This window comes from Typopeltis vanoorti, chromosome 13 (assembly GCF_054136105.1).
Source record: "Typopeltis vanoorti isolate ZY-2024b chromosome 13, IOZ_Tvanoo_1.0, whole genome shotgun sequence".
Classification (NCBI taxonomy): Eukaryota; Metazoa; Arthropoda; class Arachnida; order Uropygi; family Thelyphonidae; genus Typopeltis; species Typopeltis vanoorti.
In genome coordinates this window covers 52,535,968-52,562,479 of record NC_143561.1, presented here as the reverse complement: position 1 = coordinate 52,562,479, position 26,512 = coordinate 52,535,968, and the positions used below count along the sequence as shown (strand labels likewise).

The following is a 26,512-nucleotide window of genomic DNA, read 5'->3' as shown; positions in this document are numbered from 1 at the left end:
GAGCAAGACAGCAACTTCCACCATCTTCCCCAGCCACCACAAAGCTCGGATCCAAACACCATTGAGAATGTGTGGGACATGTTAGAAAAACAGATCCATGAGCAAAATTCTCTTCCATTAAATCAAAACCAGATTTTAAAGGACTGGTGAATGCCTGGTGTAATATTTGTTGTCGTCTGCCACAGCATTGTAATATTTACTGTCTGTGCCTTTTGCTATTTCTTATTCTTTTCTTATAGCGTGTGGCCGTTTTAATTCCTTAATTTTTTTTTTCTTTCCTCTATTTCCTACCACCTTAAGATTCCTACAAACGGTGATGCTGCTGGTGAATAAGCCTGTGAACTAGGCCAACTCACATGTACAGAAAACTATCTCCTATGCTAAAAGAAATCAGGAAAATTTATTTGATTAATGACTGTGCCACCTGAGTCTTCATGTAAAGCATCTCCGATGCTTTACATGAAGAACTCATAGCACCTGTAGGATATAGCTAAATCTAATTGTAGGCTTAATTAACAGTCGTGACAATTCCCCAAATTCTTAATATACAGGTTTGAATTTTTTGCGAGGTAGTGCATTGTACAAACATTAGGCGATAATTTCTATTAAGCAAACAAAACACATTTATTGTAACTTAAAGTAATTCTACACTATTATACACTTGTCATACAACTTCTTACTAAATCTTATCTTGAATTTCAATTACTGTCTATCATAATTAAATTTCCCATTTACAGCGAGAGGAGATTCTCATATCATACAATTCTGGTTGTCACTGTCTCTAACTTATTCTCTGCTAACATTCAATTTCAAACTTTGCTATCTGCTTCACTATTATTGGCCTAGTAACATTATGTCCGGACTCACAATCATCCTTCTGCACTTAACTATTAATACGAAGATTTGTACTCACAGGTCCTGAGTAACACATATAGTCCTATTAGCACATGAGATCCTTGGCTGTTTCTGCTGACTCCTCCAATCCATTCTGCGTACTGGATTTCCACGTTCGGTGCTCAGTAGGCATCCTTCCGTAATTCACTTGCGGGAGCAGCAGTACATCTTTTGGCAAAGGGACTAGGTCGACTCAAGGCGTCCTGTGTTCAGTGCACGAGGCAAGTTCTCTTACTTGCTATACATTGCAGAAACTTTCACTTCTTCTCTGGGGCTCCACGGCTGCATACCGATGAGTCCAAACGGACCTTTTCGGATTGCAGCTAGAGAGAGACCTTTTCCTTCAGGCCTCCTATATACAGTTTTTGGGAGTTCAGTGTTTCAGGGTCGGAGACCCCTGAATATCCTGCGATCACTCTGGCATCAGCGGTCTTGACATTCAACATAGGCGGGAAACTTCCTTGCTTGAATGACCTTCAGTGCTATTGTTCACTTTCAAGTCACAGACCTAATCCTCTTTAATCCTTTTTTACTTAATGTAGAACTACTTCAATACTAGGCTATTTTTACAATACCATTTTGATAAACATACATAAAGTGCACAGTTTGAATATTTATACTATTTAATAGGGGTGCTTAAGGATCAAAGCTATATAACTGAGAGGAGACCTCCACATAGCCTTTAAAGCAATGCAGAGAACCGACTAGGGCTTCTGACCTAATGTCCAATCCTCACCTTCTCGTGGTGCACCCTGTTGGGTATCTACCTGGATACTGAACGAATGAGGATGGGCTGGCAATTTGGGATTTAGCCAACTAAATTGTATTCTTATTGGCTTAAACCAAAATACAAAATGATGGTACAACATGACAAAATTTCATGCTGGCTGGGGCGTCGCCCGGTTAAACAAGGCCCCCGTTGTTTTCACCAGGGAACCAGGGTGAACAGTGAAAAGTCAGCTACTGGAACAAATCTGAAATTGTTCCAGTAGCTAATTAACATCACAGAGTTAAAGATCAGTACTATCAACATAAGAAGTCTGAATGGCAAAGAAATGGAGCTAGCTGAGGAATTAGATAAGTACCAGATCGACATAATAGGGGTGACTGAAACAAAAAAGACAAAGATTGGTGAGATCTTTCTGAGCAATAAGTACAAAATGTTATATTCAGACAATGACAATCAAGGAAGAGAAGGAGTAGCTATAGTATTCAACACTAAATACGAAGCTAATCTTCTTGAATGGCTGGCAGTCTCAAGTAGAGTGATGTGGGCAAATATGAGAATGGGGAACTGGACAATGTGACTTATTTGTGCCTATGGTCCCACAGAAGGTTCTACTAAGGTAGAAGTGGAGGAATTTTTTGATGCTTTAGAAAAGCAACTGACACAATGAAAAAGGAAAAGTTAGTCCTTGTTGGGGATCTAAATAGCAGAGTAGAAAATGATTGTCAGACATACAAAAATATTTTGGGAAAATTTGGAGAAAAGAGCAAAGCAAATAATAATGGCAAAGGACATGGACTGGTTATTAGAACACCGTGTTCCAACATAAAAATGTTCACAAATTCACGTGGAGATTAGAGGCAAGGAATAAGAAAAGTCTCATTGACTATGATATTGTTGATAGTGATGTTTTCTCCCTGGTGCAGGACACCAGAGTGTATAGAGGATTTGAAATTAGAAGTGATCACTATTTAGTCTTGAGCAGGAAAAAATCGAATTTCATATTGAAAAGAATAGCATGTAAGAAAGTTTTAAAGACAATAAAAGTTGAGCAGCTCTCATATGTGAACTGTAGACTAAAATATACAAAGATTATTGAAGAAAAAATGAAAGAGTTTGAGAACAGCAACCAAACCTTGGAGATTCAGTGGCAAGCCCTGAAGAAAACATTGATTGATTCAGCCAGAGAGGCATGTGGTGAGGTTGTATGCAGGGATACAAAAATCAGAACTCCATGGTGGACACAGGAAGTTAAAGAAGTAGCGAAGGAAAAGAAGAAAGCATATCAAAAGTTCCTGAGAAATAAGTCAGATTGTGCTCTTAGAGAATATAGAGACAAATGTAAGAAAGATAAACACTCTGTAAAACTGACTAAACAAAAGTCATGGGAGGACTTTGTCAAGAACATAGAAAATAAATATCAAGATGGTGGTAAGATATTCTGGAGGTTGTTGAAGAAGCTTGGAAATGGAGGAAAGAGTGCTGTAAAAGGAGTTAGAGATGATAAAGGTGACATGAAAACGGGAAAAAAAAGATATCTTTGAAGTATGGAGTAATTACTTTGAAAAATTGCTAATTGAAACAAGCAGTGATAGCACAGTGGTAAAATACACTCAACAGGCATACAGTCAGGAACACATATCCATACTAGAAGTAGAAAAAGCCATCAAAGGCTTTAAATGTGGAAAGGCTGCAGGAGTAGATGATATTAGACTAGAAATGCTGAAGTATGGTGGTATAAAAGTCTTACAGTGGCTGCACTGCATGGTTCGGAAAGCCTGGACAGAGGGACAAATTCCCGATGATTGGAGTAGAACTCTCATAGTAGCCATATATAAAAAGGGAAATAAAACTGAATGTGAGAATTACAGAGGTATTTCCCTACTGAGTGTTCCTGGCGAGATTTATGCAAGTATACTTGAGAAACGGTTGAGAAGAATTGTGGAAGAAAAGCTTGGTGAAGAACAAGCTGGATTCAGGTCAAATAGAGGCTGTCAGGATCAGATCTTCACTTTACGACAAATAGTTGAGATAAGCATGGGATATAACAGAGATCTATATTTAAGTTTTGTTGATCTGGAAAAGGCATATGACAAGGTGCCAAGAGAGAAGCTATTCACTATGCTACAGTTATATGGTGTAAATGGAGCATTATATCAAACAATACTTAGTTTTTATCTGAGTTTTAAGTCAGCAGTTAGAATAAAAGGAAGTACAGGAAGATGGTTTATTGTTAAATCTGGTGCCAGACAAGGATGTACATTATCTATATGGATCACAATATGAAGGAAATGGTAGTAAACATTATATCAAAATTGGAGATGTTAATGTCAGCTCTTTGCTTTATGCGGACAATGTTATACTTTTAAATAAATCCGCTACAAGTCTGCAAGATTCCTTGACTAAATTGAATAACTGTTGTAATAGATATGGTATGAACATCAGCAATAAAAAGACAAAAACAATGAAAATAGGCAGAATCGTTGAAAATGTCAAATGTGTTGTGAAGGAGACCCTGTGGGACAAGTAAAAGATTTCAGCTACTTAGGCACGATTTTTAGTGAAGATGGTAAATTAAATATGGAAATAGACAATAGAATCAAAAGCTGGTATGGTAGGAAGTCATTTGAGTAAATTCATATGGAATAAGAGAGAAATTAGTCGGAACACTAAATAAGCTGTATATAAGATAGTGTTTTCAAACCAATTTTAACTTATGGATCTGAGAACTGGGTCAGAAGTAAAACACTTGACCAAAGACTAGGGACCACAGATATGAGAGTCCTGAGAAAGATTAAAGGCTTGAACAGATGGCATCAATGGCAATATCATATTATAAACGAGGATATTAGGAAAGAACTTGACATTGTCAGCATCCAGGAATGCATTAGCAGAATTAATCTCAGATGGTATGGTCACTTAAACAGAATGGGCGAGGAAAGATTAGCAAAACAAGTGTTCTCAGCCAGGTTGGCAAGAAAACGACCCATAGGAAGACCAAGATATAGGTGTATTGATACTGTACAAAGTTCCTTAGATGAAAGAAATATAAGATCTGATAATGTTGGAGTCTTGACAAGTAGACTAATTTGGAGGAAAATTGTAGATAGGAAGTTAGTAATGATGTAAATTTTTCATGTAGTACTATCATATCCTGTACGCCCCCTTGAGGGTACATGGCCGGAATTTGATGATGATGATGATACTATTTAATATTTTTATGAACAATTCTGTGTGCCAGATACCCTTATGGATTTATAATCAATATGGCAACTGTTGTTTTATTATATTTTCAGTATTTATGACCTCTGTAAAAGTCGATGCCTAAAAATTAAGAACTTCCATTGCATCGAATTTTACACTGATATGTTGTAGACGTAGATGCAGTCCAACATTTTGGCATGTCGAACCAAATCTATGCCAAACTGCATGTGCTCTAATTTTGTCTAAAGGAGGTTCAAGAGTGTTAAATAATAGTTTCTAATTCAGTGGCCAGTATGTGTAGGATTACAATCCTTTTCTTCATCCCCCCCCCTCTCCACTGGCAATCATATCTTAAAAATCATGGGTAGCTTAAAGGTCAGCTATCTTTTAGATAACTGGAAAAGTACTTTCACGTAGACTTTTAAAGATTCAGAGAACAACCTTCTAACCTAATGACCAATCTTTACCTTATCTTGGTGCATTCATTAGTAAATATCCACTGGATACTGAATGAATGAGGACAGACCAGCTGTTTTGGATTTAGCCACCTAAATTGTATTCTGTATTGTCCTTGACAAAAACAAAATGATAATATAGCATGATGAAATTAAAGCTAGCTTGGGATGCATCCTGTTAAACAAGGCCATTGCTGTTTCATTAACTGACTGATAATTAAAAGCCAGCTGCTGGAACAAACTCCAACTCATCATTAGCAGCATTCAAGATAGGTGCTATCACTGTAAGAGTTATCATGAGAAAACAAGTGGAACTGGCATTTTGTTCACATAATTAATGCTACTGAAAGAAAGAAGACAAAAACAGCAAAATTCTTCTAAATAACAATTGGGTAAAGTGTATGGACAAATGGCAAATTGGACGGACTTATTTGTGCCAATAGTCTCACAGAAGATTCTACTAAGGAGGAGGTGCAGGAATTTTTGTCAATTATTGGAGTAGGCAGCTGACATCAAGGAAGAGTTGACCCTTGTTGGAGATATAAATAGTAGAGTAGGAAATGAATACCAGACGTGCAGAAATGTTTTGGAAAAATTTTGAGAAAAGTGCAAAGCTAATAAATTAATGATAAGTACATTATTATTATTATTAGCCCTTCAAGGACTCACGATAATGTAGGAGTCCATACATCACCCTTGCCAACTATCATACTTTCTCTTAAAATCATTCGCCCTAGATGCACCCACTATTTCAACAGGCAAACTGTTCCACTCATGGTTCTGTGAGAGAAAAATCTAGCTCTTATCCCTTTCTTAACTACACACAAATTTCACTTTCACAGATGCCCTCCTGTCCTCTTTCCACCTTCCATATAATGAAAAATTTTATCAACCAATATAATATATAATACCCTTGCAAAAGTTTATAGACGTCTAACATATTACCCTGCTTTCTTCTTTCTGCCAGTTTCTACATTTGACAGGCTCTCAATCTATTCTTGTAATTTACATCTAGTAATCTTGACATCATCTTTGTAACTCTTTGCAGCCTTCAACACAGCCTCTTTATCTCTCTAGAACTCAGGAGACCAAATCTACACACAGTAGTGCAGGTTCAATCATATCGAGGCTTTTATGACTTCCATATTGTTAGTTATCATAATCAATTATCTTATAGGCTGCGCCATTGTTATTTATCATGTATTTTTATATACTTCCCTCTTTATGTATATTATTATTCTCTGTATATACTTATGAGGTGAAATATTATATAAATTTCTTTTACTAACAATTATTTTTATTTTGACTCCGAGTGTCCCTATATGTTATTATATTTGCACAAAGAGTTCACTCCAATTGGTGCAATGACTTTAAATCACTCTTTCAGAATCCAACTAATCATTGACTCAATACCAAGTACAAAATAAACACATTTAATAAAACTAAAACAATATATATACACTTCTAGCAATAATACATAACTATAACTACAGATTATATGGATCCAAGGCCTTATTTAAAAATATAAACTTACTCTTAAGACTAAACACTTTTTCTTTCACAATCACAAAAAAAATGTTCATAGTCTTTTTCTCTTTCTGTTAAGGCTCTTTTCCAGAAGTTATATGGCTCTGTACTTCATTTTCAGGATCCTTTTCATCAATCAATATAACATACATAAAGTCTTCTTGACTATATCCTGTTTTCCTTTTAGTAGTAATACTCATCAGATCAGGCACCCTTAATACCTAAAAATCTTCTTAATCAATATATTTTCTAAACTTTCACTTTCAAGCATTCTTAATACTTATAGAACTTCCTTATTATTATTTTCTCTAAGAAAAACATTCACTTTAGAATGTAAGCAACAAGTTCTTCTTTCATTCACAATACTAAATTGACAGTCTTAACTTATTCCACCTTAAAAACTTACAGTTTCAAGATTTCCTTTTATTCATTACTTATTTCTCCTTGAAACCTAATATTTCCACTATTCCCTTTTCGGAATACACTATAAAATATCTTCCGACTGCCACACACAAAAACAAATATCAAGTTTCTTCTAACTTGAATATTTACCGGCCAATTTATATAAAACTTATAGTTTCAAGACTTCCCTTTTATTCATTACTTATTCCTGCTTGAAACCTATTATTTTCACTATTCCCTTTTCGGAATACATTATGAAAATTCTTTTGACTGCCGCACACAAAAAAATCATCAAGTTCCTTCTAACTTGAATATTTACCGGCCAATTTATAAAAACTTATAGTTTCAAGACTTCCTTTTTATTCTTTACTTATTCCTGCTTGAAACCTATTTATTTTCACTATTCCCTTTTCGGAATACATTATAAAACTTCCTTTGACTGCCGCACACAAAAAATCAAGTTCCTCCCAACTTGAATATATCTCGGCCAGTGTTCTAAAAACTTTCCGAACGCTCTCTTGTTTACAACTGTAACTTGGATACGCAACGCTTTCCTTGTCAGCTGTCAATCACACATCAAGTTCTCTCCGGGAGCATGCGCACTTCACAAAAGTCAGAAACTACGCACTGCAATAAAATGGCTGACTCGCTGTATCCATCAGCGCTAAGAGAAAGTCTTTCACAAACACAAAATTCAACATTTTAAAATACAACAAACTTTCTTATAAGTAACACAAATAATCAGTTTAGTAAGTACTTCAATATTTTTTACTTCTTTACATGTTACTTCTAATATAACATTTTCATAACGAGCACATCACAAGTGCAGACACTGCGTGTATGAAAACAAAAACTAACAAGCATAATTAATACGTAAAAATATTCAGAATTTTTAATATGATTATTTTTACACCAGTTTCATTTTTCTGTGAAAAAAAATTTTTTTTAAAAAAAAAAAATTTTTTTTAAATATTTAACTTACATCCAAAAAAACTTTTAATATTTATTTCTAGATCTTAAAATATAACGTGATTCTTGTATATCATTATGTATATCTTCTGAATCACTAGTTTCAGAATCATCTGACACTAGAGATAATTCTGAACTTTCTTCTTCCAAATTGGTATACTTAAAAATTTCATTTTTATACCTTTCAAACACTTCATTTAAACTACTTGAATTATGTCCTAAATCTATAGAATCATCACTATCAGAATCAGTTTCTACAGGTTTTTGAGATTCTACAAGTTTCTGGGATTCCTTATTCTTACTAACTAAATTTGAGGTATCTTTAACTTCCCTTTTCTTATTTAATCCTATATTTATCAACCTATGAAATTCCGCTATACTTTCATCAATATTAGAATCAAATTGATTATCATTATTCCTACATTTTACATCATCTGAAACATGTGTCTTGGGATTTCTAAATTTTCTTGCATTATGGTTCATTTTACCAAAATTTAATTTTTTCCTTTGCTGCATATTTGAATTATGAGTATTAAATCTATTCCCTTTCCTATCATTTAACCTTGAATAAGATTCACAATTAGTATTAGGAAAACTACATTCATCCTTCAATATTTTATTCATATTGTCACCTAAATTAACTAAATTTTTATTTCCCAAAAAGTACCTTTTTAATCTATCAGAGTGTACATTTAAAATTTTACTAGGATTATTGACAGCTTGAATCCTAAAATTTACAGGAGAAAAATTGTCTAAAATTCTAAATGGACCTAAGGCTTTTCTTCCTAATTTCCCAACTCTTTTAATACTAGATTTATCATCTAACAATACTAAATCACCTGGTACAAAAGACTTTTATTTTCTAAAGCGATTTATATATTGTCTAGTTTTCTGAGCACTTAATTTACTTATTTCACCTACTAGTCTATGAGTAGTGGAAAACTTATCTATTACTAATTCTAAATATTCATTTATATCACTGTATCCTGTATTTGGAATAACTGAAACAAGTTCATTAGGAAAAACTGGATCAAAACCATATAATGCAAAAGATGGTTTTTCCTTGATAGCAGAATGAAAAGCAGATCTACATGCAAATAATGTTTGAGAAATATGTGTATCCCAATCATTCATTTTGGTGTTTGCCAAATTTGAAAGTATTTGCTTTATGTTTCTATTCAGTCTTTCACACATACCATTACACTGCGGATGATAAGGTGTTGTAAAAATCTTCTTAACATTAAGTAATTTACATAACTGTAACAATAGTTCAGATGTGAAATTTGCTCCTTGATCTGAAAGTAAGGTCTGAGGAGTTCCATATCTACAAACTATCATATTCAAAAACTTTTTTGCAATAGTTTTTGCAGATTGGTCTTTCATTGATACTGCTTCAGGAAATCTAGTTAACATGTCTATGATTACTAGAATATACCTATTTCCTTTTTTAGTAATTGGTAGAGGACCTACTACATCAATAGCAACAGCTTGAAATGGTCTAGTTGGAATTGGAAATGGTTGTAAAGGAGCTTTTCCTCTAAAAGGGGATCTTATTTGGCACTTATGGCATGATTTGACATACGTGAGTATATCACTCTTCATACCTTTCCAGATGTAACGATCCTTTATTCTTTCCAAAGTTTTAGAAAACCCTTGGTGTCCTGCTAAGTCAGAATCATGGAAAGTATACATAATCCAAGGAATCATTTCAGTTGGTGCCAATATTTTCACCTTCAACTTTCCATCTTCCATTTGTCTAGATAAGAGTAACCCATCTTTATCTAAATACAAGTTTTCCAGATTCAAAAATGTATCTAGTTGAGTTTCCTCTTTCAATACTGCTTCATAAATAGTTTTTAGTATGAGATCATCCTTCTGAGCTTGGACAATCTTATCCTTTTCCCAAATTTGTAAACTAGGATCTTTATTCTTTAGAGTTTCAATTTTAAATACTTGATCATTATCACTAGTATCTAGAAAAACTTCAGGAGACTGCTCTAATTTTCCACTGTCACCTGATTTCCTATCCAAACAGCATTCTACTCCACACAATGATACTGTATTATCAACAAAATTACACACAAACCCATGACGTTTCAGAAAATCAATTCCAAATATTATTTGTACATTTGGATTTGAAGATTCTGGAAGAACAATTAATGAATGAGAAACTTTTAATGGAAAGCAAGGAATTGAAATAAAGACATTGATTTGCTTATAAGCTGAAATTTCAGATTCAAATATTCCTTTTAATTTTATTGGATTGCTTAAAACTGAAATATCATTTGGAATTAGAGATTTAATTTTGTTAAATAAGCTATAAGAAATGAGTGAAATGTGTGCACCTGTATCAAGTAAGATATCACAAGGTACATCTTCAATAAATCCTTGTAATACTGTTAAAGGATTACTTTCATTAGCATAAGGAGCTAATGCTACATCAAACTTTCTTTTATGGTTAGAGCTGTCTTTGGCTTTATCCATGTTTAGTGAATAGTTTGACATTTCTGTCCTTGCCAGTATGATATTGGAATAATAACTAATTCCAGATTTATTTTTATTCTCTGATTTCTTATTTTGAAAACAAGATCTATCTCTAACATAACAATCTTTAGCAAAATGACCCTGTTTATTGCATCTAAAACATTTTGGAATGTATCGTCTATGAGATGCTTTATTTCTGTTAATGTCATCAGATTTACAAGAAAAATATTGATTATCTGTAAGATTTTTGGATATTGTTAAATCCGATATCATCTTAAACAGAAGTTCTTGTCCTTGTATTATGGGTCTCTGTTGTCTTTCTATCTCTTCACTCAGAAATGTTTTCAGTTCATCATATTTTTCCAAATCATGTAATTTTACCCTGGAATCAGATTCTGGAATATCTTTAGTAAAATTCACAGAAGTTTCCTTAGACTTTTTCCTTTTATTTGCAGCTTTACTCTTTTGAAGCTTTTCTTCTCTCATTTTATCTGTACCCACAATGCTAGAATAATGAGTTTGATTATGCTGAAAAGAATTTACTTGCTTATTGCTTGAGGAATGAAAAATATCTCTTAATCTTTCTTCCTTTTCTTTAACAAGCTCAAAACATTGTTCAAGATTTCTAACTTTTTTCTTATACGCTGTTTCTTTTAAATTATCCTTGAGGCCAAGCCTAAATTGATTAAAGAGCAACCATTCTAAAGACGATTTCTCTTCAGATGAAATATTAAATCCATGAGCAATGGTCCACAATCTATGATAATATTCAGAAACAGATTCCTTATTACCTTGGATACACTGCTGAATCTTCCAAATGTTAGGCCCTAATTCTCTTACATTTGAAAATTCTGATATTAGCAAACTTTTAAAGGTTGCATAATTGTCAGTATCTCTTAGTAAAGGAGATGTGTTTAAGAATGTTTTGGCTTTTCCCAACAATTTATTACGAAGTATAATTAACAAGTGAAAATCTGACCAATTTCCTAAATCTTTAATTTTTTCTGCATACCTAAAAAATGTTTCTATGCTTTCACTACTATCACCTGAGAAAGAAGGTATTACTAAGGTTGGATTTATTAACCTAAAAAATTCTTCAGCATTAACTGAAGGAACTTTACTACTAATATTACTATTTTCTGTAGCCATTTTTTTTTTTTTTTTTTTTTTTTATTTGAGTCGAGATTTACCTTTTGGATTCTAAAATAGTTTAGTCATTACCAATCCTGTGTCGACTGCGCCATTGTTAGTTATCATAATCAATTATCTTATAGGCTGCGCCATTGTTATTTATCATGTATTTTTATATACTTCCCTCTTTATGTATATTATTATTCTCTATATATACTTATGAGGTGAAATATTATATAAATTTCTTTTACTAACAATTATTTTTATTTTGACTCCGAGTGTCCCTATATGTTATTATATTTGCACAAAGAGTTCACTCCAATTGGTGCAATGACTTTAAATCACTCTTTCAGAATCCAACTAATCATTGACTCAATACCAAGTACAAAATAAACACATTTAATAAAACTAAAACAATATATATACACTTCTAGCAATAATACATAACTATAACTACAGATTATATGGATCCGAGGCCTTATTTAAAAATATAAACTTACTCTTAAGACTAAACACTTTTTCTTTCACAATCACAAAAAAAATGTTCATAGTCTTTTTCTCTTTCTGTTAAGGCTCTTTTCCAGAAGTTATATGGCTCTGTACTTCATTTTCAGGATCCTTTTCATCAATCAATATAACATACATAAAGTCTTCTTGACTATATCCTGTTTTCCTTTTAGTAGTAATACTCATCAGATCAGGCACCCTTAATACCTAAAAATCTTCTTAATCAATATATTTTCTAAACTTTCACTTTCAAGCATTCTTAATACTTATAGAACTTCCTTATTATTATTTTCTCTAAGAAAAACATTCACTTTAGAATGTAAGCAACAAGTTCTTCTTTCATTCACAATACTAAATTGACAGTCTTAACTTATTCCACCTTAAAAACTTACAGTTTCAAGATTTCCTTTTATTCATTACTTATTTCTCCTTGAAACCTAATATTTCCACTATTCCCTTTTCGGAATACACTATAAAATATCTTCCGACTGCCACACACAAAAACAAATATCAAGTTTCTTCTAACTTGAATATTTACCGGCCAATTTATATAAAACTTATAGTTTCAAGACTTCCCTTTTATTCATTACTTATTCCTGCTTGAAACCTATTATTTTCACTATTCCCTTTTCGGAATACATTATGAAAATTCTTTTGACTGCCGCACACAAAAAAATCATCAAGTTCCTTCTAACTTGAATATTTACCGGCCAATTTATAAAAACTTATAGTTTCAAGACTTCCTTTTTATTCTTTACTTATTCCTGCTTGAAACCTATTTATTTTCACTATTCCCTTTTCGGAATACATTATAAAACTTCCTTTGACTGCCGCACACAAAAAATCAAGTTCCTCCCAACTTGAATATATCTCGGCCAGTGTTCTAAAAACTTTCCGAATGCTCTCTTGTTTACAACTGTAACTTGGATACGCAACGCTTTCCTTGTCAGCTGTCAATCACACATCAAGTTCTCTCCGGGAGCATGCGCACTTCACAAAAGTCAGAAACTACGCACTGCAATAAAATGGCTGACTCGCTGTATCCATCAGCGCTAAGAGAAAGTCTTTCACAAACACAAAATTCAACATTTTAAAATACAACAAACTTTCTTATAAGTAACACAAATAATCAGTTTAGTAAGTACTTCAATATTTTTTACTTCTTTACATGTTACTTCTAATATAACATTTTCATAACGAGCACATCACAAGTGCAGACACTGCATGTATGAAAACAAAAACTAACAAGCATAATTAATACGTAAAAATATTCAGAATTTTTAATATGATTATTTTTACAATATCCTTACGTCAATGTTCGCTCCAACATAGCAATTACTCTCTGAATTATATTTGCAATTTTTGTTATGTGACCTTTGAACTTCAACTTTCTGTTTGCCATAACTCCAAGATCTCTAGCCTCATCAGTTACTCCAAGCATAATCCTACCAATATAATTTGCTGTTGGATGTTGCATCATGCCAAAGTGCTTAATTTTACACTTACTAACATTGAATTGACAGCCATTATTGTTTGTCCACACTTCTAGCCTATTCGATCATCCTGTAATTGCTGTATATCAGAAGCATTCCTGATTGCCCTGTCAATCTTTGCAACATCAGCAGACAACTGATTAGAGACCTGAAGTGGCTACAACCATGTTTGGTCGCTAGAGCAAGGGTTCCGGTTTCTGTCTCTCTCACATGCAATGAGTTGTGATGCCCACAAAGATATACCAATCTCACTGTAGGGCTGCAAATCCCTCCCCCATTCGAGGGTAAGCAGTGAAACAGTTCCTGCAGGCTGGTTAGTACATGAGACCAAACCAGGTAGTAGCAAACCTTGAGGCTTCTCAATCAGCTAGCAAAAAATCCTGCATTCATGTATTTGGCCAGCTTCATGACTGGAGGGAGACCAGATACTGTGGCTGCAGAGGGAACTGTCAAGTCCATGTATGGACAGGAGACTGAGTTCCCTCTGTGTAGGCAGTATGGTTGCAAGTCTGTCACCTCTCAGTGTATGCCCCACTTTTTCTTTATCTCTTCCTAATCAAATAAATGGACCACAACCCAAAGAAGTGTGATTTAACTGTGAATCACAAAAATTTTCCCACAAAATTTTTGTGGGAAATATTATTAATTATTTTTAATCAAAATAGTTTAAAAAAAAAAAAAAAAAACTCATATAAACAAAAACAATCCATACCATACCAAATATCAAAAATCCAACCAAAAGAATCATTAAAAAAAAAAAAAAAAAAATCCAATCAAACAACCCACAATGAAAATAGGTAGAATTGTTGAAAATGTCAACTGTGTTGTAAATGGGGAACCTGTGGAACAAGTAAAACTTTTCAGCTACTTAGGCATGATTTTTACTGAAGATGGTAAATTAAATATGGAAATAGACAACAGAATTAGCAAAGCTGGTATGGTAGGCAGTCAGTTGAATAAATTCATATCGAATAAGAGAGAAATTAGTCGGAACACTAAATTAGCTGCATACAAGACAAGTTTTAACTTATGGATCTGAGAGCTGGGTCAGAAGTAAAACACTTGACCAAAGACTAGAGACCGCAGATATGAGAGTCCTAAGAGAGATTAGAGGCGTGAACAGATGACATCAATGGCAATATCATATTAAAAACGAGGATATTAGGAAAGAACTTGACATTGTCAGCATCCAGGAATGCATTAGCAGAGCTAATCTAATGTGGTGTGGTCACTTAAATAGAATGGGTGAGGAAAGATTAGCAAAACAGGTGTTCTCTGCCAGGTTGTCATGAAAACGACCCAGAGGAAGACCAAGATATAGGTGTATTGATACTGTACAAAGTGCCTCAGACGATAGAAATATAAGATCTGGTAATGTTGGAGTCTCGACAAGTAACAGACTGATTTGGAGGAAAATTGTAGATAGGAAGTTAGTAACGATGTAAATTTTCATGTAGTACTATCATATCCAGTACACCCCTTGAGGGTAAATGTCAGGAATTGATGATGATGATGACAGCCCACAAACATTAATTCTTACCAAAAAAAAAAAGTTTACACATCCACTTCAGCCTTAACAGCAATGTAAATGCCTCCGTAGTGCAATTGAAAGAATGACAGTGCATTGCACCCGTTGATTGGAAAAGGCCTAAGTTTGATTCGCATCATGACGGGAGGAATCTTTATATGGGTTTTTTCAATCGAAGATGAGTTAGCCGATCTCATACAGAGGTGGCAGGGTTTTTTCCCCCACATACAGACAAATCGGCCCTTCAGAACACATGCAATTTACAGACAAAAAATACTAGTTGTGGTGGTGGTGGTGGAGGATGGTAAATGGCAATGATGTAGATAATTGGTAGTAGAGGTTTGGTGTAGTGGTGGAGACAGTTGTATAGTAGGTGTCCTCCCACGACGGGTATTCAGACTCCTCAGAACTGTCACAAATAATAATATAATAATAAACAGCGTGCACCACCACCACCTACAGTCATCTAAATCAGAAGTACTATTCTTATCAAAACCTCAACTAGCAAACCCAACAGAGCCAGTCCACCTCAACTGCCCAAACTACGCATTACATGGCTTTTTACATCACAAGGGCAGCACTTGTGCATTCATCAGAACTGACATACAACCATGCCAGAGACTGCAAACCCTTGAATCCCCACTATTTGATCTACTTTGCCTCAAAATTTCTTTACCAAACCAACCAACCTGCACTCTTCTATTGCTCTCCAAACTTTGTCAACCACTCTGACCTCTTCAACTATCTTTCTCTAAAGATCAACTTTCTGCAGTTGAAATATCCTGATAGTGAGGTCATCCTTCTTGGGAACTTCAATGTCCACAACTCACATTGGCTCCCTTTCTTCAGTTTCACCAATCAAGTAGGGATGCTGAGGGGGTTTGCCACTAGCAATGACCTATCGCATATCATCAATTTTCTGACCAGAATACCTTATAACTCCCTTCAAATTGCTAACACACTTGACCTCTTCCTAACAAGCTCCCCTTCCAGGTATACTGTGGTTAACGGTTCTCCTTCTGGTAACTCGGATCACAACCTCATATAAGTCTCTTTTGTCACAGAACTACCTTCATCCGTCAGTTCACAGTCTCGTGTCCTTTGGCCCTACAATGGTGCCAGGCGTGGACCAAACAGGTCCATATCCAATCCATCCCAAAGAAAGGTGATAAAAGTTAACCAGATAACTACTGTCCAATTGCTCTCACGTCTGTTCTCTCAAAAATTATGGATAAGGTCATCAACAGTGGCAGCGCATGGCTTGAAATCTGGGGGTGCTGCAACTTTCAAAATATATGTACACACTGTAAGTACAGTGCATATGTGTATCAAAATTATGTTAAAAATTTAAAAAAAAAAAACATGAAAAAATATTGTTTATTATCAATAAAATTATACAGTTTGGCATAATTCAAAATTACTTAAAAATAATATATATTCTTCTTGTTTCGTTTCATAAAAAAATATTGTTTATTATCGATAAAATTATACAGTTTAGTATAATTCAAAATTACTTAAAAATAAAATCCATTATCATAACCCCAATAATTTTCTAAAATAAAAACTATAACAAATGTCATGTCTTTAATTGTAATGTCCAAATATTTAAAGAACGGAGTAAACATGATAAGCACTACAAACACTCTACTACTGGCGCAAACTGCATATAAACAACAGTGGAACCATGCGACGGACAGTGCTGCTATCGTCCTTCGCCCTCCTAAGTGTTACAAGATGGATTTTTATTATTTTTTATACAAAATAAGAGAATTGTATAGGATTGTTGATGATAAAATTAAATATTTCAAGCAAATATAAATAAATTAATAAATATATTTATATATCGAGAAAAATTGGGGGGTGCTGCAGTTCCGCAGTGCCTATGCACAAGCCACCCCTGGTCATCAACAATGAACTCTTGAACCACCTAGAGTCACCCTACTAATCAGTGACCAGCAACATGGATTCCACCACTTGCAACCTACAATTGTATTCTGTATTGGCCTTAACCAAAACAGAGTCCTGAGTCCAGAGGTGAGTGCTTACACCACTCACCTCTGGACTCAGGCCATGGAGAAATTTGGAGAAACTTACGTGGTTTCCCTCGACATTTCAAAGTTATTCAGTTGGGTTTTGGCACAGGGGCCTACTTAACAAATTGCCATTCTGTAGTGTGCCTTTCACTCTGCAACTGGATCGCTGACTTTTTCACTGATCGCTCACTGTGTGTCATGGTGGATGGTATACTCTCCTCAGATTTCCCCACCAATGCAGAAGTACCTCAAGGTTCTGTTCTTTCACCCACTCTCTTCCTTTTATATATAAATGTATATAGTTTTGCTGACGACAGTACACTCCATTCCTCCTTTTCATTTGACAAACCTTGCAGTGCTCAAGTATTAGAATCCTCAAGATCCACAACGACCAGTGACCTGAACTCAGATCTCCTAGCTATATCTCAGTGGGACAAGGACAACATTGTAAACTTTAATGCCACCAAAACACAGACCTGTCTGATCTCTTGCAAGAAAGAGCTCACATGCCTCCCCCCCCCCTTATTTTCAGTAATACTGTGATATCCAAGCACAATCAGATTTCTCTTCTTGGACTTACCTACACCTCAGATCTTGCCTGGCACAACCACATTTCAACTACAGTTTCTGCAGCTGCCAAAAAACTTGGTGTACTATTTTGCACAAGACACTGCTTCACACTTTCACAGCTGCTAACTCTATACAAAGCCCAAATCTGCCTAGCCATGGAGTATTGCTCCCATATTGCTCGATTCTATCCAGAAGAAGGCATCCCAGCTAATTAATGACAGACATTTCTGTCTTGTGCCTCTTCTACAGATACTTTCATGGACAGTGCTCTGCTGAATTTGGCCACTATTATTCTCCCACTCTTCCCCAAAATTATTAAAACAAGCGCCACTGTTTACCAACACCCTTTTACAGTCCATTTTGAAATTCACTGAATCAATTTCACTGCCTCCTCTTCATTCCTTCTTTCCTTTGTTTTGGAACAGTTCCCCCCCCCCCCCACTCTGCCTTCCCCAAAGATTACAACCCTCAACTGTTCAAGCAAAAGGTGAACAGATTTCTCCTTTCTTCTATTCCTCTTGCCCGCACATGGCACTAATGTGCTATAGGTCATGTGGCTTTTCGTGTGTGGATCAGATATATATTTATATATTTAAAATTAAAAAAAAAAAAAAACAGTAGCACAAGTACTGATCCATGGGACACACCACTAGTCACCTTAAATCTCACGGATTCACATGCCCTATATACTACTTTCTGTTAGCCACCCATTTATTTAAGATAATAGTTTATATTCTAAACCCATATTCTCTAGATTATGCGACAGCCTTTCATGTGGTATCTTATTAAATGCATTAGCAAAATCCAACAGTATCCACTCCCTTTATCCAAATCAGCCTTCATAATTTTTTACTTGGATAACTGTGGTAATTCTAGAGTTAACACATGCAGCACAGCTCTGACCTTCAGGGACAAGCACTTTTATTAGACCAAGACCATTCGGGCTTCGGTCCAAAACTCCTGATGACTCTGGATAACTTTGAGCAGATTGTATTGTCTCATACTGGTGATGCAGGCTGTCACTATTAATTGCTTCCTTAGTGTAATTGGATGAACAATGGCACCCTTCGTTTTGAAAATGGCCTAAGTTCGATTCTCTAATCATGACAAGAGGAATCTTTATGTTTTGTTTGTTGCTATAGGCCAAGGTGTTATACGGATGATCTGGAAGACATGCATCGGCAAATTAGTACAATGAGTACAGTCAAGTGATTATTATAGGGGACTTCAACTATGCAAATATAGACTGGAAGAAAGAAAGATCACGTGGCAGAAGGGAAATGGTATTAATTATTATTATTGTTACGTAACACCTCCAGGGAGTTCAGAGAATCATCAAGGGAGGGCAGCTCTCTATCTCCACCCTCAATCCACCAACCACAACTACCATCATCATCTACACCAAAGGCATCTACCGCCCACCACCACTAGTATTTTCACAGACAATCACAAACATCCATGCCCACGGTGGGATTGAAACCCACAGCCTTTTGGCTGGAAAGCAGATACGTAACCACTTGACCAACCAGGCCAGCATATTCTACCAGAAATACTCAAGTATGGATGTATAAAAGTCTTACAGTGTATGCATTGCATAGTTCAGAAGCCCTGGACAGAGCGATGAATTCCAGATGATTGGAGAAGAGCTCTCATAGTACCATATATAAAAAGGTTTTATATATAATATGAAATAAAAAATATGAAATATATCATATGTATATACAGTTGTATCTCGCTAATCTGAACTAATAAAAAACGTGCTCATTTGGATTAGTGAAAAGTTCAGCTTAGCGAATTTTCCCCTAAGAGACAACAATAACTAGTGTTTAAGACAAAAATAATCAGATTCTAATGGTACATCAATTTAATTCTGTAAATAAATGAAGTTGATAGAAAAAAAGCTACTGTACTGTAATGTAAAACAAAAAATAATACAGTACACAAGTTAGTTTAGTAAACAAATTTCATTTCTATGTACCTGTATTGTTGAGGATTCTGATTTAATAAAATTGCCTAGTTCAGTACATAACTTAATTTGTGTAAAAAAATATCACTTTCTTTTACACGACACAAAAAAGTTTCACAAAATAACACGAAATTTTTTTTTTATTTCTTTATAAAAAAAGTCATTGATTTTCTTTTGCTCCTTGCAAGCTAAACTTTTTTCGAATGTTTCTTCTCGGAGCTTCATTAGCAACAAAACTTTGTGGAATGGCATATCATTCTGCTTAGCACATTCTATACACATATTAAAACTCAGCTGCCTGTGTATGTTTTACTTTTTTTTTCTTCGAGTTCATCATCATTGTCTTCTAATTCATTCTGTAGCATCATATTTATAATTTCGGTATCTGATTTGATTTCAAATTCACTTTTGGTTTTACCTGTAATCCATTCCGTAACATCTGTTTGTGAAATTTCAACATCTGGATTATTATTTTTAACCAAATTATGCACGTTTTGAATTTCCTCTTTTTGTGTATATTTGTGATTCATTCCGACAATACAGTACGTACTGTACAGTATAAAAAAGCAAACGTAAACACACAATAAATCAAAATAGGCCTCCAGTATAACCATACAATCGACAGTATGAAAAAAATACTGTACTGTAATAATAATAATAAAATAAATAATTATTAATACAATTACGGCTATTATAGCCTGTTTTGGTTTAGGAGTGTCCCTTATTTTAATATATTGGCTAACATTACTCAAAAAAGGGGTATATATATATATATTTTTAGGGCATTATGGGTGAGTATAGAAGACAATATGGCAGAATAAAAGAGGTGGAAAAAATTTTGTACATACCTTGTTTTTGGTTCTATGATGCCTTACAATTCCAAGATCTTGCTGAAGGTTATTCATAAACGGGGGGGGGGGGGGGGGTTGACGCAGGAAATAAGTTTGGAAACCAGGGTTACTATTAGTAATATATATATTATTTTGTTTAGGGCTGCACTTTTTGTAGGGGTGGGAAACGAAGGGGAAGAATATCCTTATGTGGAAACTGGGACATAAGGATATTCTTCGCCCCCCCCCCCCTCCTCCCACAAAAAATGCAGCCCTAAACAAAATAATACATATATATATATTTATATATATATTATTAATAGTAACCCGGGTTTCTAATCTTATTTCCCACGTCAAAACACACCCCCATGTTCTCCCCCTTTATAAACAACCTTCAGCAAGATCTTGGAATTGGAAGGCATCATAGAACCAAAAACAAGGTATGTACAAAATTTTTTCCATCTCTTTTATTCTGCCATATTGCCTTCTATACTCACCCATAATGCCCTAAAAAAAATATATATATATATACCCCTTTTTTGAGTAATGTTAGCCAATATATTAAAATAAGGGACACTCCTAAACAAAAACAGGCTATAATAGCCGTAATTATATTAATAGTGTTTAAGAGGAGTAATATGGGAATTTTCCCAGAAACTATACTTAAAATAAATAATACGTAATAAATAAAACTTTTTTTCTTTCAAACCGCAGTTCGGATTAGTGAAATATCACTGTATATAAGGTTTATGCAAGTATACCTGAAAAACGGTTGAAAAGGATTGTGGAAGAGAAGCTTGATGAAGAACAAGTTGGATTCGGGCCAAATAGAGGCTGTCAGGATCAGATTTTCACTTTACGACAAATAATTGAGAAATCATTGGAATATAACAAAGATCTGTATTTAAGTTTTGTAGATCTGGAAAAGGCATATGAGAAGGTGCCAAGAGAGAAGCTATTCAAAACACTAGAGTTGTATGCTGTCAGCGGGGCATTATATCAAGCAATACGTGGTCTTTATTCGAGTTGTAAGTCAGCAATTAGAATTGATGGAAGTACAAGTAGATGGTTTAATGTTAAATCTGGTGTCAGACAAGGATGTACATTATCTCCTCTGTTATTCATTATCTATATGGATCACATTATGAAGGAAAGTGGTATTTAACTTGATATCAAAATTGGAGATGTTAATCCGTCAGGTTTAAGGTAAATAATACACCTACTAAGAGTAGGTGTATTTAAAAATAATTTAAGGTAAATTATTACTTTAGGCAGCATGTGATGGAGGGGACTAGGGGTGTATGCATATTGAATCTGGTCCGTGTGTTGAGGCTTAATTGCTGTGAGGACATCATGTTGGAGGCTTAATGGATTCACTCAGAAAGGATTAAAACAGAATTTAATACTTCCTATATTTCATCTCAGTCACTGAGACATCTTCAGGGATTACAAAAATATCTATACAATAATACATCTACACAAATACCACACAATACTAAGCCAACCACGTGGGTGACTCCAAAGTCCTATCAAGGTGAAGCACCCTCTATGGGCGGTTGTAGGTGGCCTGGAACGTAAGGGTGGGATCTCTGATGATAAATGTTTCCCAAAATCTTAGGAAGCTTAATGCAACCGTATTTATTTAGATTTGGTTGATTTTTGAGAGCTGCTGCAGATTCTAAAAATAGTCTCTCTTTTTTGAATTTGCTGTAGTGGAGCATGGTGGTTTTTTTCCATGAGATCCTGTGGGTTGTATCCAAGACATGGTCAGCCAGGCCTCACTGACCATAGTCGTGGCTGCAGATGTATGACTTGTATTCCTCTAGGCAGATTTTTATATTTCATAACTCCTCTCTCTCTTATCATCGTGATATTACTTCTATGTCTTATTCTTCTTTTCAGATCTCTTGTCTAATGAGATTGCACATTCATTTTACTCCCCATTCTATTTGCTCTTCAAACTCTAGGAACACATTCAGGTACTGCATCTTTTTAAAGCTTTCCATGCACTGCTGATATCCTTCCCATTCAACAGCTGATACCATGGAACCAAAGATAGTATTTTTCAGAGTGTCATAATTTCCAGCTTTGTAGTTCAGCATGTATGGTCTCCTGATTGGAACATCCATATAATTAGCCACTTCCCAAGTTAGTATGGCATGATGATCACTGATACCACGTAGTGGCTTCCATGTATTGCTATCTTAACTGGACTCAAGTCATCTGATATCTGTACCCCCCCCCCCCCCTCTGATATTCCTAGAAAATACTATATCCTTTACACTCAATTCCAGTTATGATCTCTGACTCTGATAGCCAGTTTTTACTTTTGCCAAATTTTAGATCACAACAAACTCGACCACTCAAGTACATGCTGGATTTTTGTTCAGAACACATGAAGAAATAATCATACCAACAGATATTGCAGTATAAAGATGTGCACAAATTCACATGTTGAGAAGAAAAACAATCTCATTAACTATGTTATAATTAATAGCATAATAGTGATTATAATTAATAATCAATAACTTTTATAATAATTATATAAATATAATTAATTATATTTATGACATAATAGACTGGTTTCAAATTTTTGAGGTATCATCAGTGGGGGCCAGATCCAAAAAGATACCTAGGTGAATTGATGTAGAAGTCATATTTTCCATATACAAATAGCAAAAAATTATATTATTAGAATACTCTAGATCAGAGATAGTTGTAGTAACTATATGACCTCTTCATCAATTCAACCTTGGTATCTTTCTGGGATTTTATTGAAATCCCACTAATGAGATTTCAATAAAAGTTGAAACCTATCTGGATAATGACCCTTCTCATAATGCATAACAATATATACAGGTCTGAAAGGAAGTGTGCTTTTGCATTATGGGATACTGATGCAGTTGATGTTAAGCCAGCAGTACAAGTAGCTTAGTTGTGAAGTTACTTCATGCACAAACTTGATTTGCTTACACTTGGGTGAAGGATTAAACAAGAATATAATTTCTTGGCAAGTATAATTTACTTTGCAATCAAGTGAAAAAAACTTCTAGAACTTAATCGACTTTCTTGTGGTCCATATAGAAAACTTAGAGATTCAAGATTAGTTTATTATAGTCAATGGTTGCTGTAGTGAATTTTTTATCTTATGACTTTTGTTTAGATTTTTCATGGTCTGTTATAGTGATAGTTGACTGTAATAATGTAATTTCTTCATGTAGTACTATCAGTAGTATCTATCTTATACATCCCTTGGTGATATATATCAGGAATTTGATAATGAAAATGATGTGCTAAGCCCTTTTTTTTTTTTGATGTCTGTAGAGACAAAAATTATCATATTCAATCCATCAATCAAATACACAAAAGTATCAATAGTTTCAGAGCCTTCCTTAGCTCAGTCGGTATAGACGAAGCCCTTTGGTCGGAAAGACCTGGGTTTGATTCCCATTGAGGACATGAGGAACCATTATCTGATCTCTTTCGACTGAAGGTGAGTTAGCAGTCTCATACGGAGGTAGAGGGTTTTTCACCCAGAAACTCAAGTTTTTTGTCCCTCAGAACAGGCAAGCTAGCCCCATGAACACACAGATTACAGTCATGAATACTTACGACAATATGTGGAAGAGATATGGTCCTCATCACATGTCATCACACCCATAGTTAACCATGAGTCATATCATTGTAGTCAACCTCCTAGATAAGAGATGGCACATGAATGGATGAATCAATAGTTTCATAAAATTGACTAATCTTGTCTTTAACTTTGCATTGCATAGCCCTATCAGCAGTCACACAGTGGCATGTACAGAGTTATAATATAAAATAAAAGTTAAATTGATTTATTCATAGGAACTTTCAGTAATAGCAAAAACTAATATACTCAATGGACAAAAAATTAGAGGTGCTTTTTTTATTTTATTTTTTCTTCATGTGCATTCCACACAATGATGTTATAATTTTCAAATATGCAATACACTTATTATACATGAGCGCTATGGATAGGCAAGGAGTTAGATAATTCAGAAACTATTCTCTAGAGAACATGGTTTTTTTTTTTTTTTTTTCCCATACATTAGTACTGTGGATTGGAGGTTAAGGGTTAAATATGCTGAAAATCCAGCTCTAGAGACCAAATATGGAACTTTTTTCAAGCCACTTTAGGCCTCCAATAAAGTAGGGTGATGAAATTCATTTCCTAAAGACATTCATGGTAGTAGTAGGATTTGAAATCATGACCTGGAGAAAGTGTGGATGCTATCCAATAGCAACCAGGCCATCCTCAACCTATTGCTTTTGGTTGGGCAGTAGAAGCATTAACAAGCCAGCTTATAAAGAATATCTTATAGATAATAGCAAATTACCATGTAGCATACTCTTACTATAACAAACTTGTAGATAGACCAAAATAATAGTTTATTATAGTGAAAGTTGTTTTAAAATAATCCTCTTGCTGTGTAGCCTTAAATTGGAATTTAAGGCTACAGAGTGTGCTATAGAAAGAATCAACTTTATAGAAGTATAATTGTTAGAAATTTTCTAAGATTCAATTCTTCATTGAATTTTAGTACATTGTGGAAAGGCATGGGAAGACTTTGTTACCACAGTATGTTGGCATGTACCGCTTGACAGTGGAGGGAGCAGAAACTTATATTGTGGTTATGAGAAACATTTTCAGCAGTTCTCTTTCAATTCATAGAAAGTATGATTTAAAGGTTAGTGCTTCATTTATTTATTATATTATAACATGTTACAATATCCATGTTTTCTTTAATTTTTATATACATTTTTAATGATGTGATATCACATAAATTATAATTTATGTACATAATTTATATAAAATTTTTGAATGTCTTATTGAGTTTTTATAACCAAATAAACAGTTTGTTTCTTTGGTTCAGTTAAGTAAATTTTGAGATAAAATTAACCCCTTCAAAATTAGTTCATCATTGTCATCAAATTCCCAATATGTTCCCCTCAGGAGGAAGTGTACGAAATGTTATGATAATATTAAGCTTTCGTTAATCTGACCTTAATTTATCAGCACAGTGAGTTCTGATAATTAAATGACTAGATAATTGAAGTACATGGTGCTTTACCAGAAGTCATTTGAGAATGCAACAGTAAGTTTATTGAAGATCAGATAAATGGTAGATATTGTTCTATATGAAAAGTTTACATCATTACTGACTTTCTGATGACAATTTCCCCCAAATTTGTTATCTGTCAGGACTTCTATATTTGTCAGATCTTATATTTCATTCTTCTAAGGCTTTTACTGTATCAATCCACCTAGATCTTGGTCTTCCTCTAGGTATTTTTCTTACCATCCTAGCAAAAAAAAAAAAAAAATTCTTTTGCTAACCTTTCCTATCTATTCTGTTTATGACCATACCACTTGAAATTAGCTGTTATCACAAATTCCTGAATATTAACAATGGCAAATCACTTTCTATCCTAATTTTTAATATGACCATTGATGCCATCTGTTACTCCTCTAATCTTTCTCGGAAAGCTCACGTGGTCTTCAACTTCTGATCAAGTGTTTTATTTCCAACTAAGCTCTCAGATCCATAAGTTAAAATTGCTTTGAACACTGTCTGGTATATTACTACTTTAGGCTTTTGATTAACTTCTCTCTCGTCCATATAAATTTATTCACTTAACTCCCACTAGACCAGTTATTCTAATTTTGTTATATATTTTGCATATTTCATCTGTCATCTTCATTAACAGTTGTGCCTAGCCTAAAAATTTCACTAAAAATTCCAGCTATTTAGCTGAAATGTTTC

At 34.4% G+C, this 26,512-nt stretch overlaps 1 protein-coding gene across 3 annotated transcripts in view; it reads left to right on the top strand.

Moving 5' to 3' along the window:
* Positions 1-26,512, top strand: part of LOC150100152 (phosphatidylinositol 5-phosphate 4-kinase type-2 alpha-like) — a 224,196-nt gene that overhangs the window by 84,495 nt on the left and 113,189 nt on the right. For 2 of the 3 annotated variants that reach the window (XM_090402420.1, XM_090402419.1), the window contains exon 5: positions 25,289-25,435. The exons of the other annotated variant lie outside the window; for it this stretch is intronic. In XM_090402420.1, the coding sequence (XP_090258546.1) occupies positions 25,289-25,435 (147 nt within the window). The remainder of the gene's footprint in view (positions 1-25,288; positions 25,436-26,512) is intronic. 3 annotated transcript variants of the gene reach the window in all.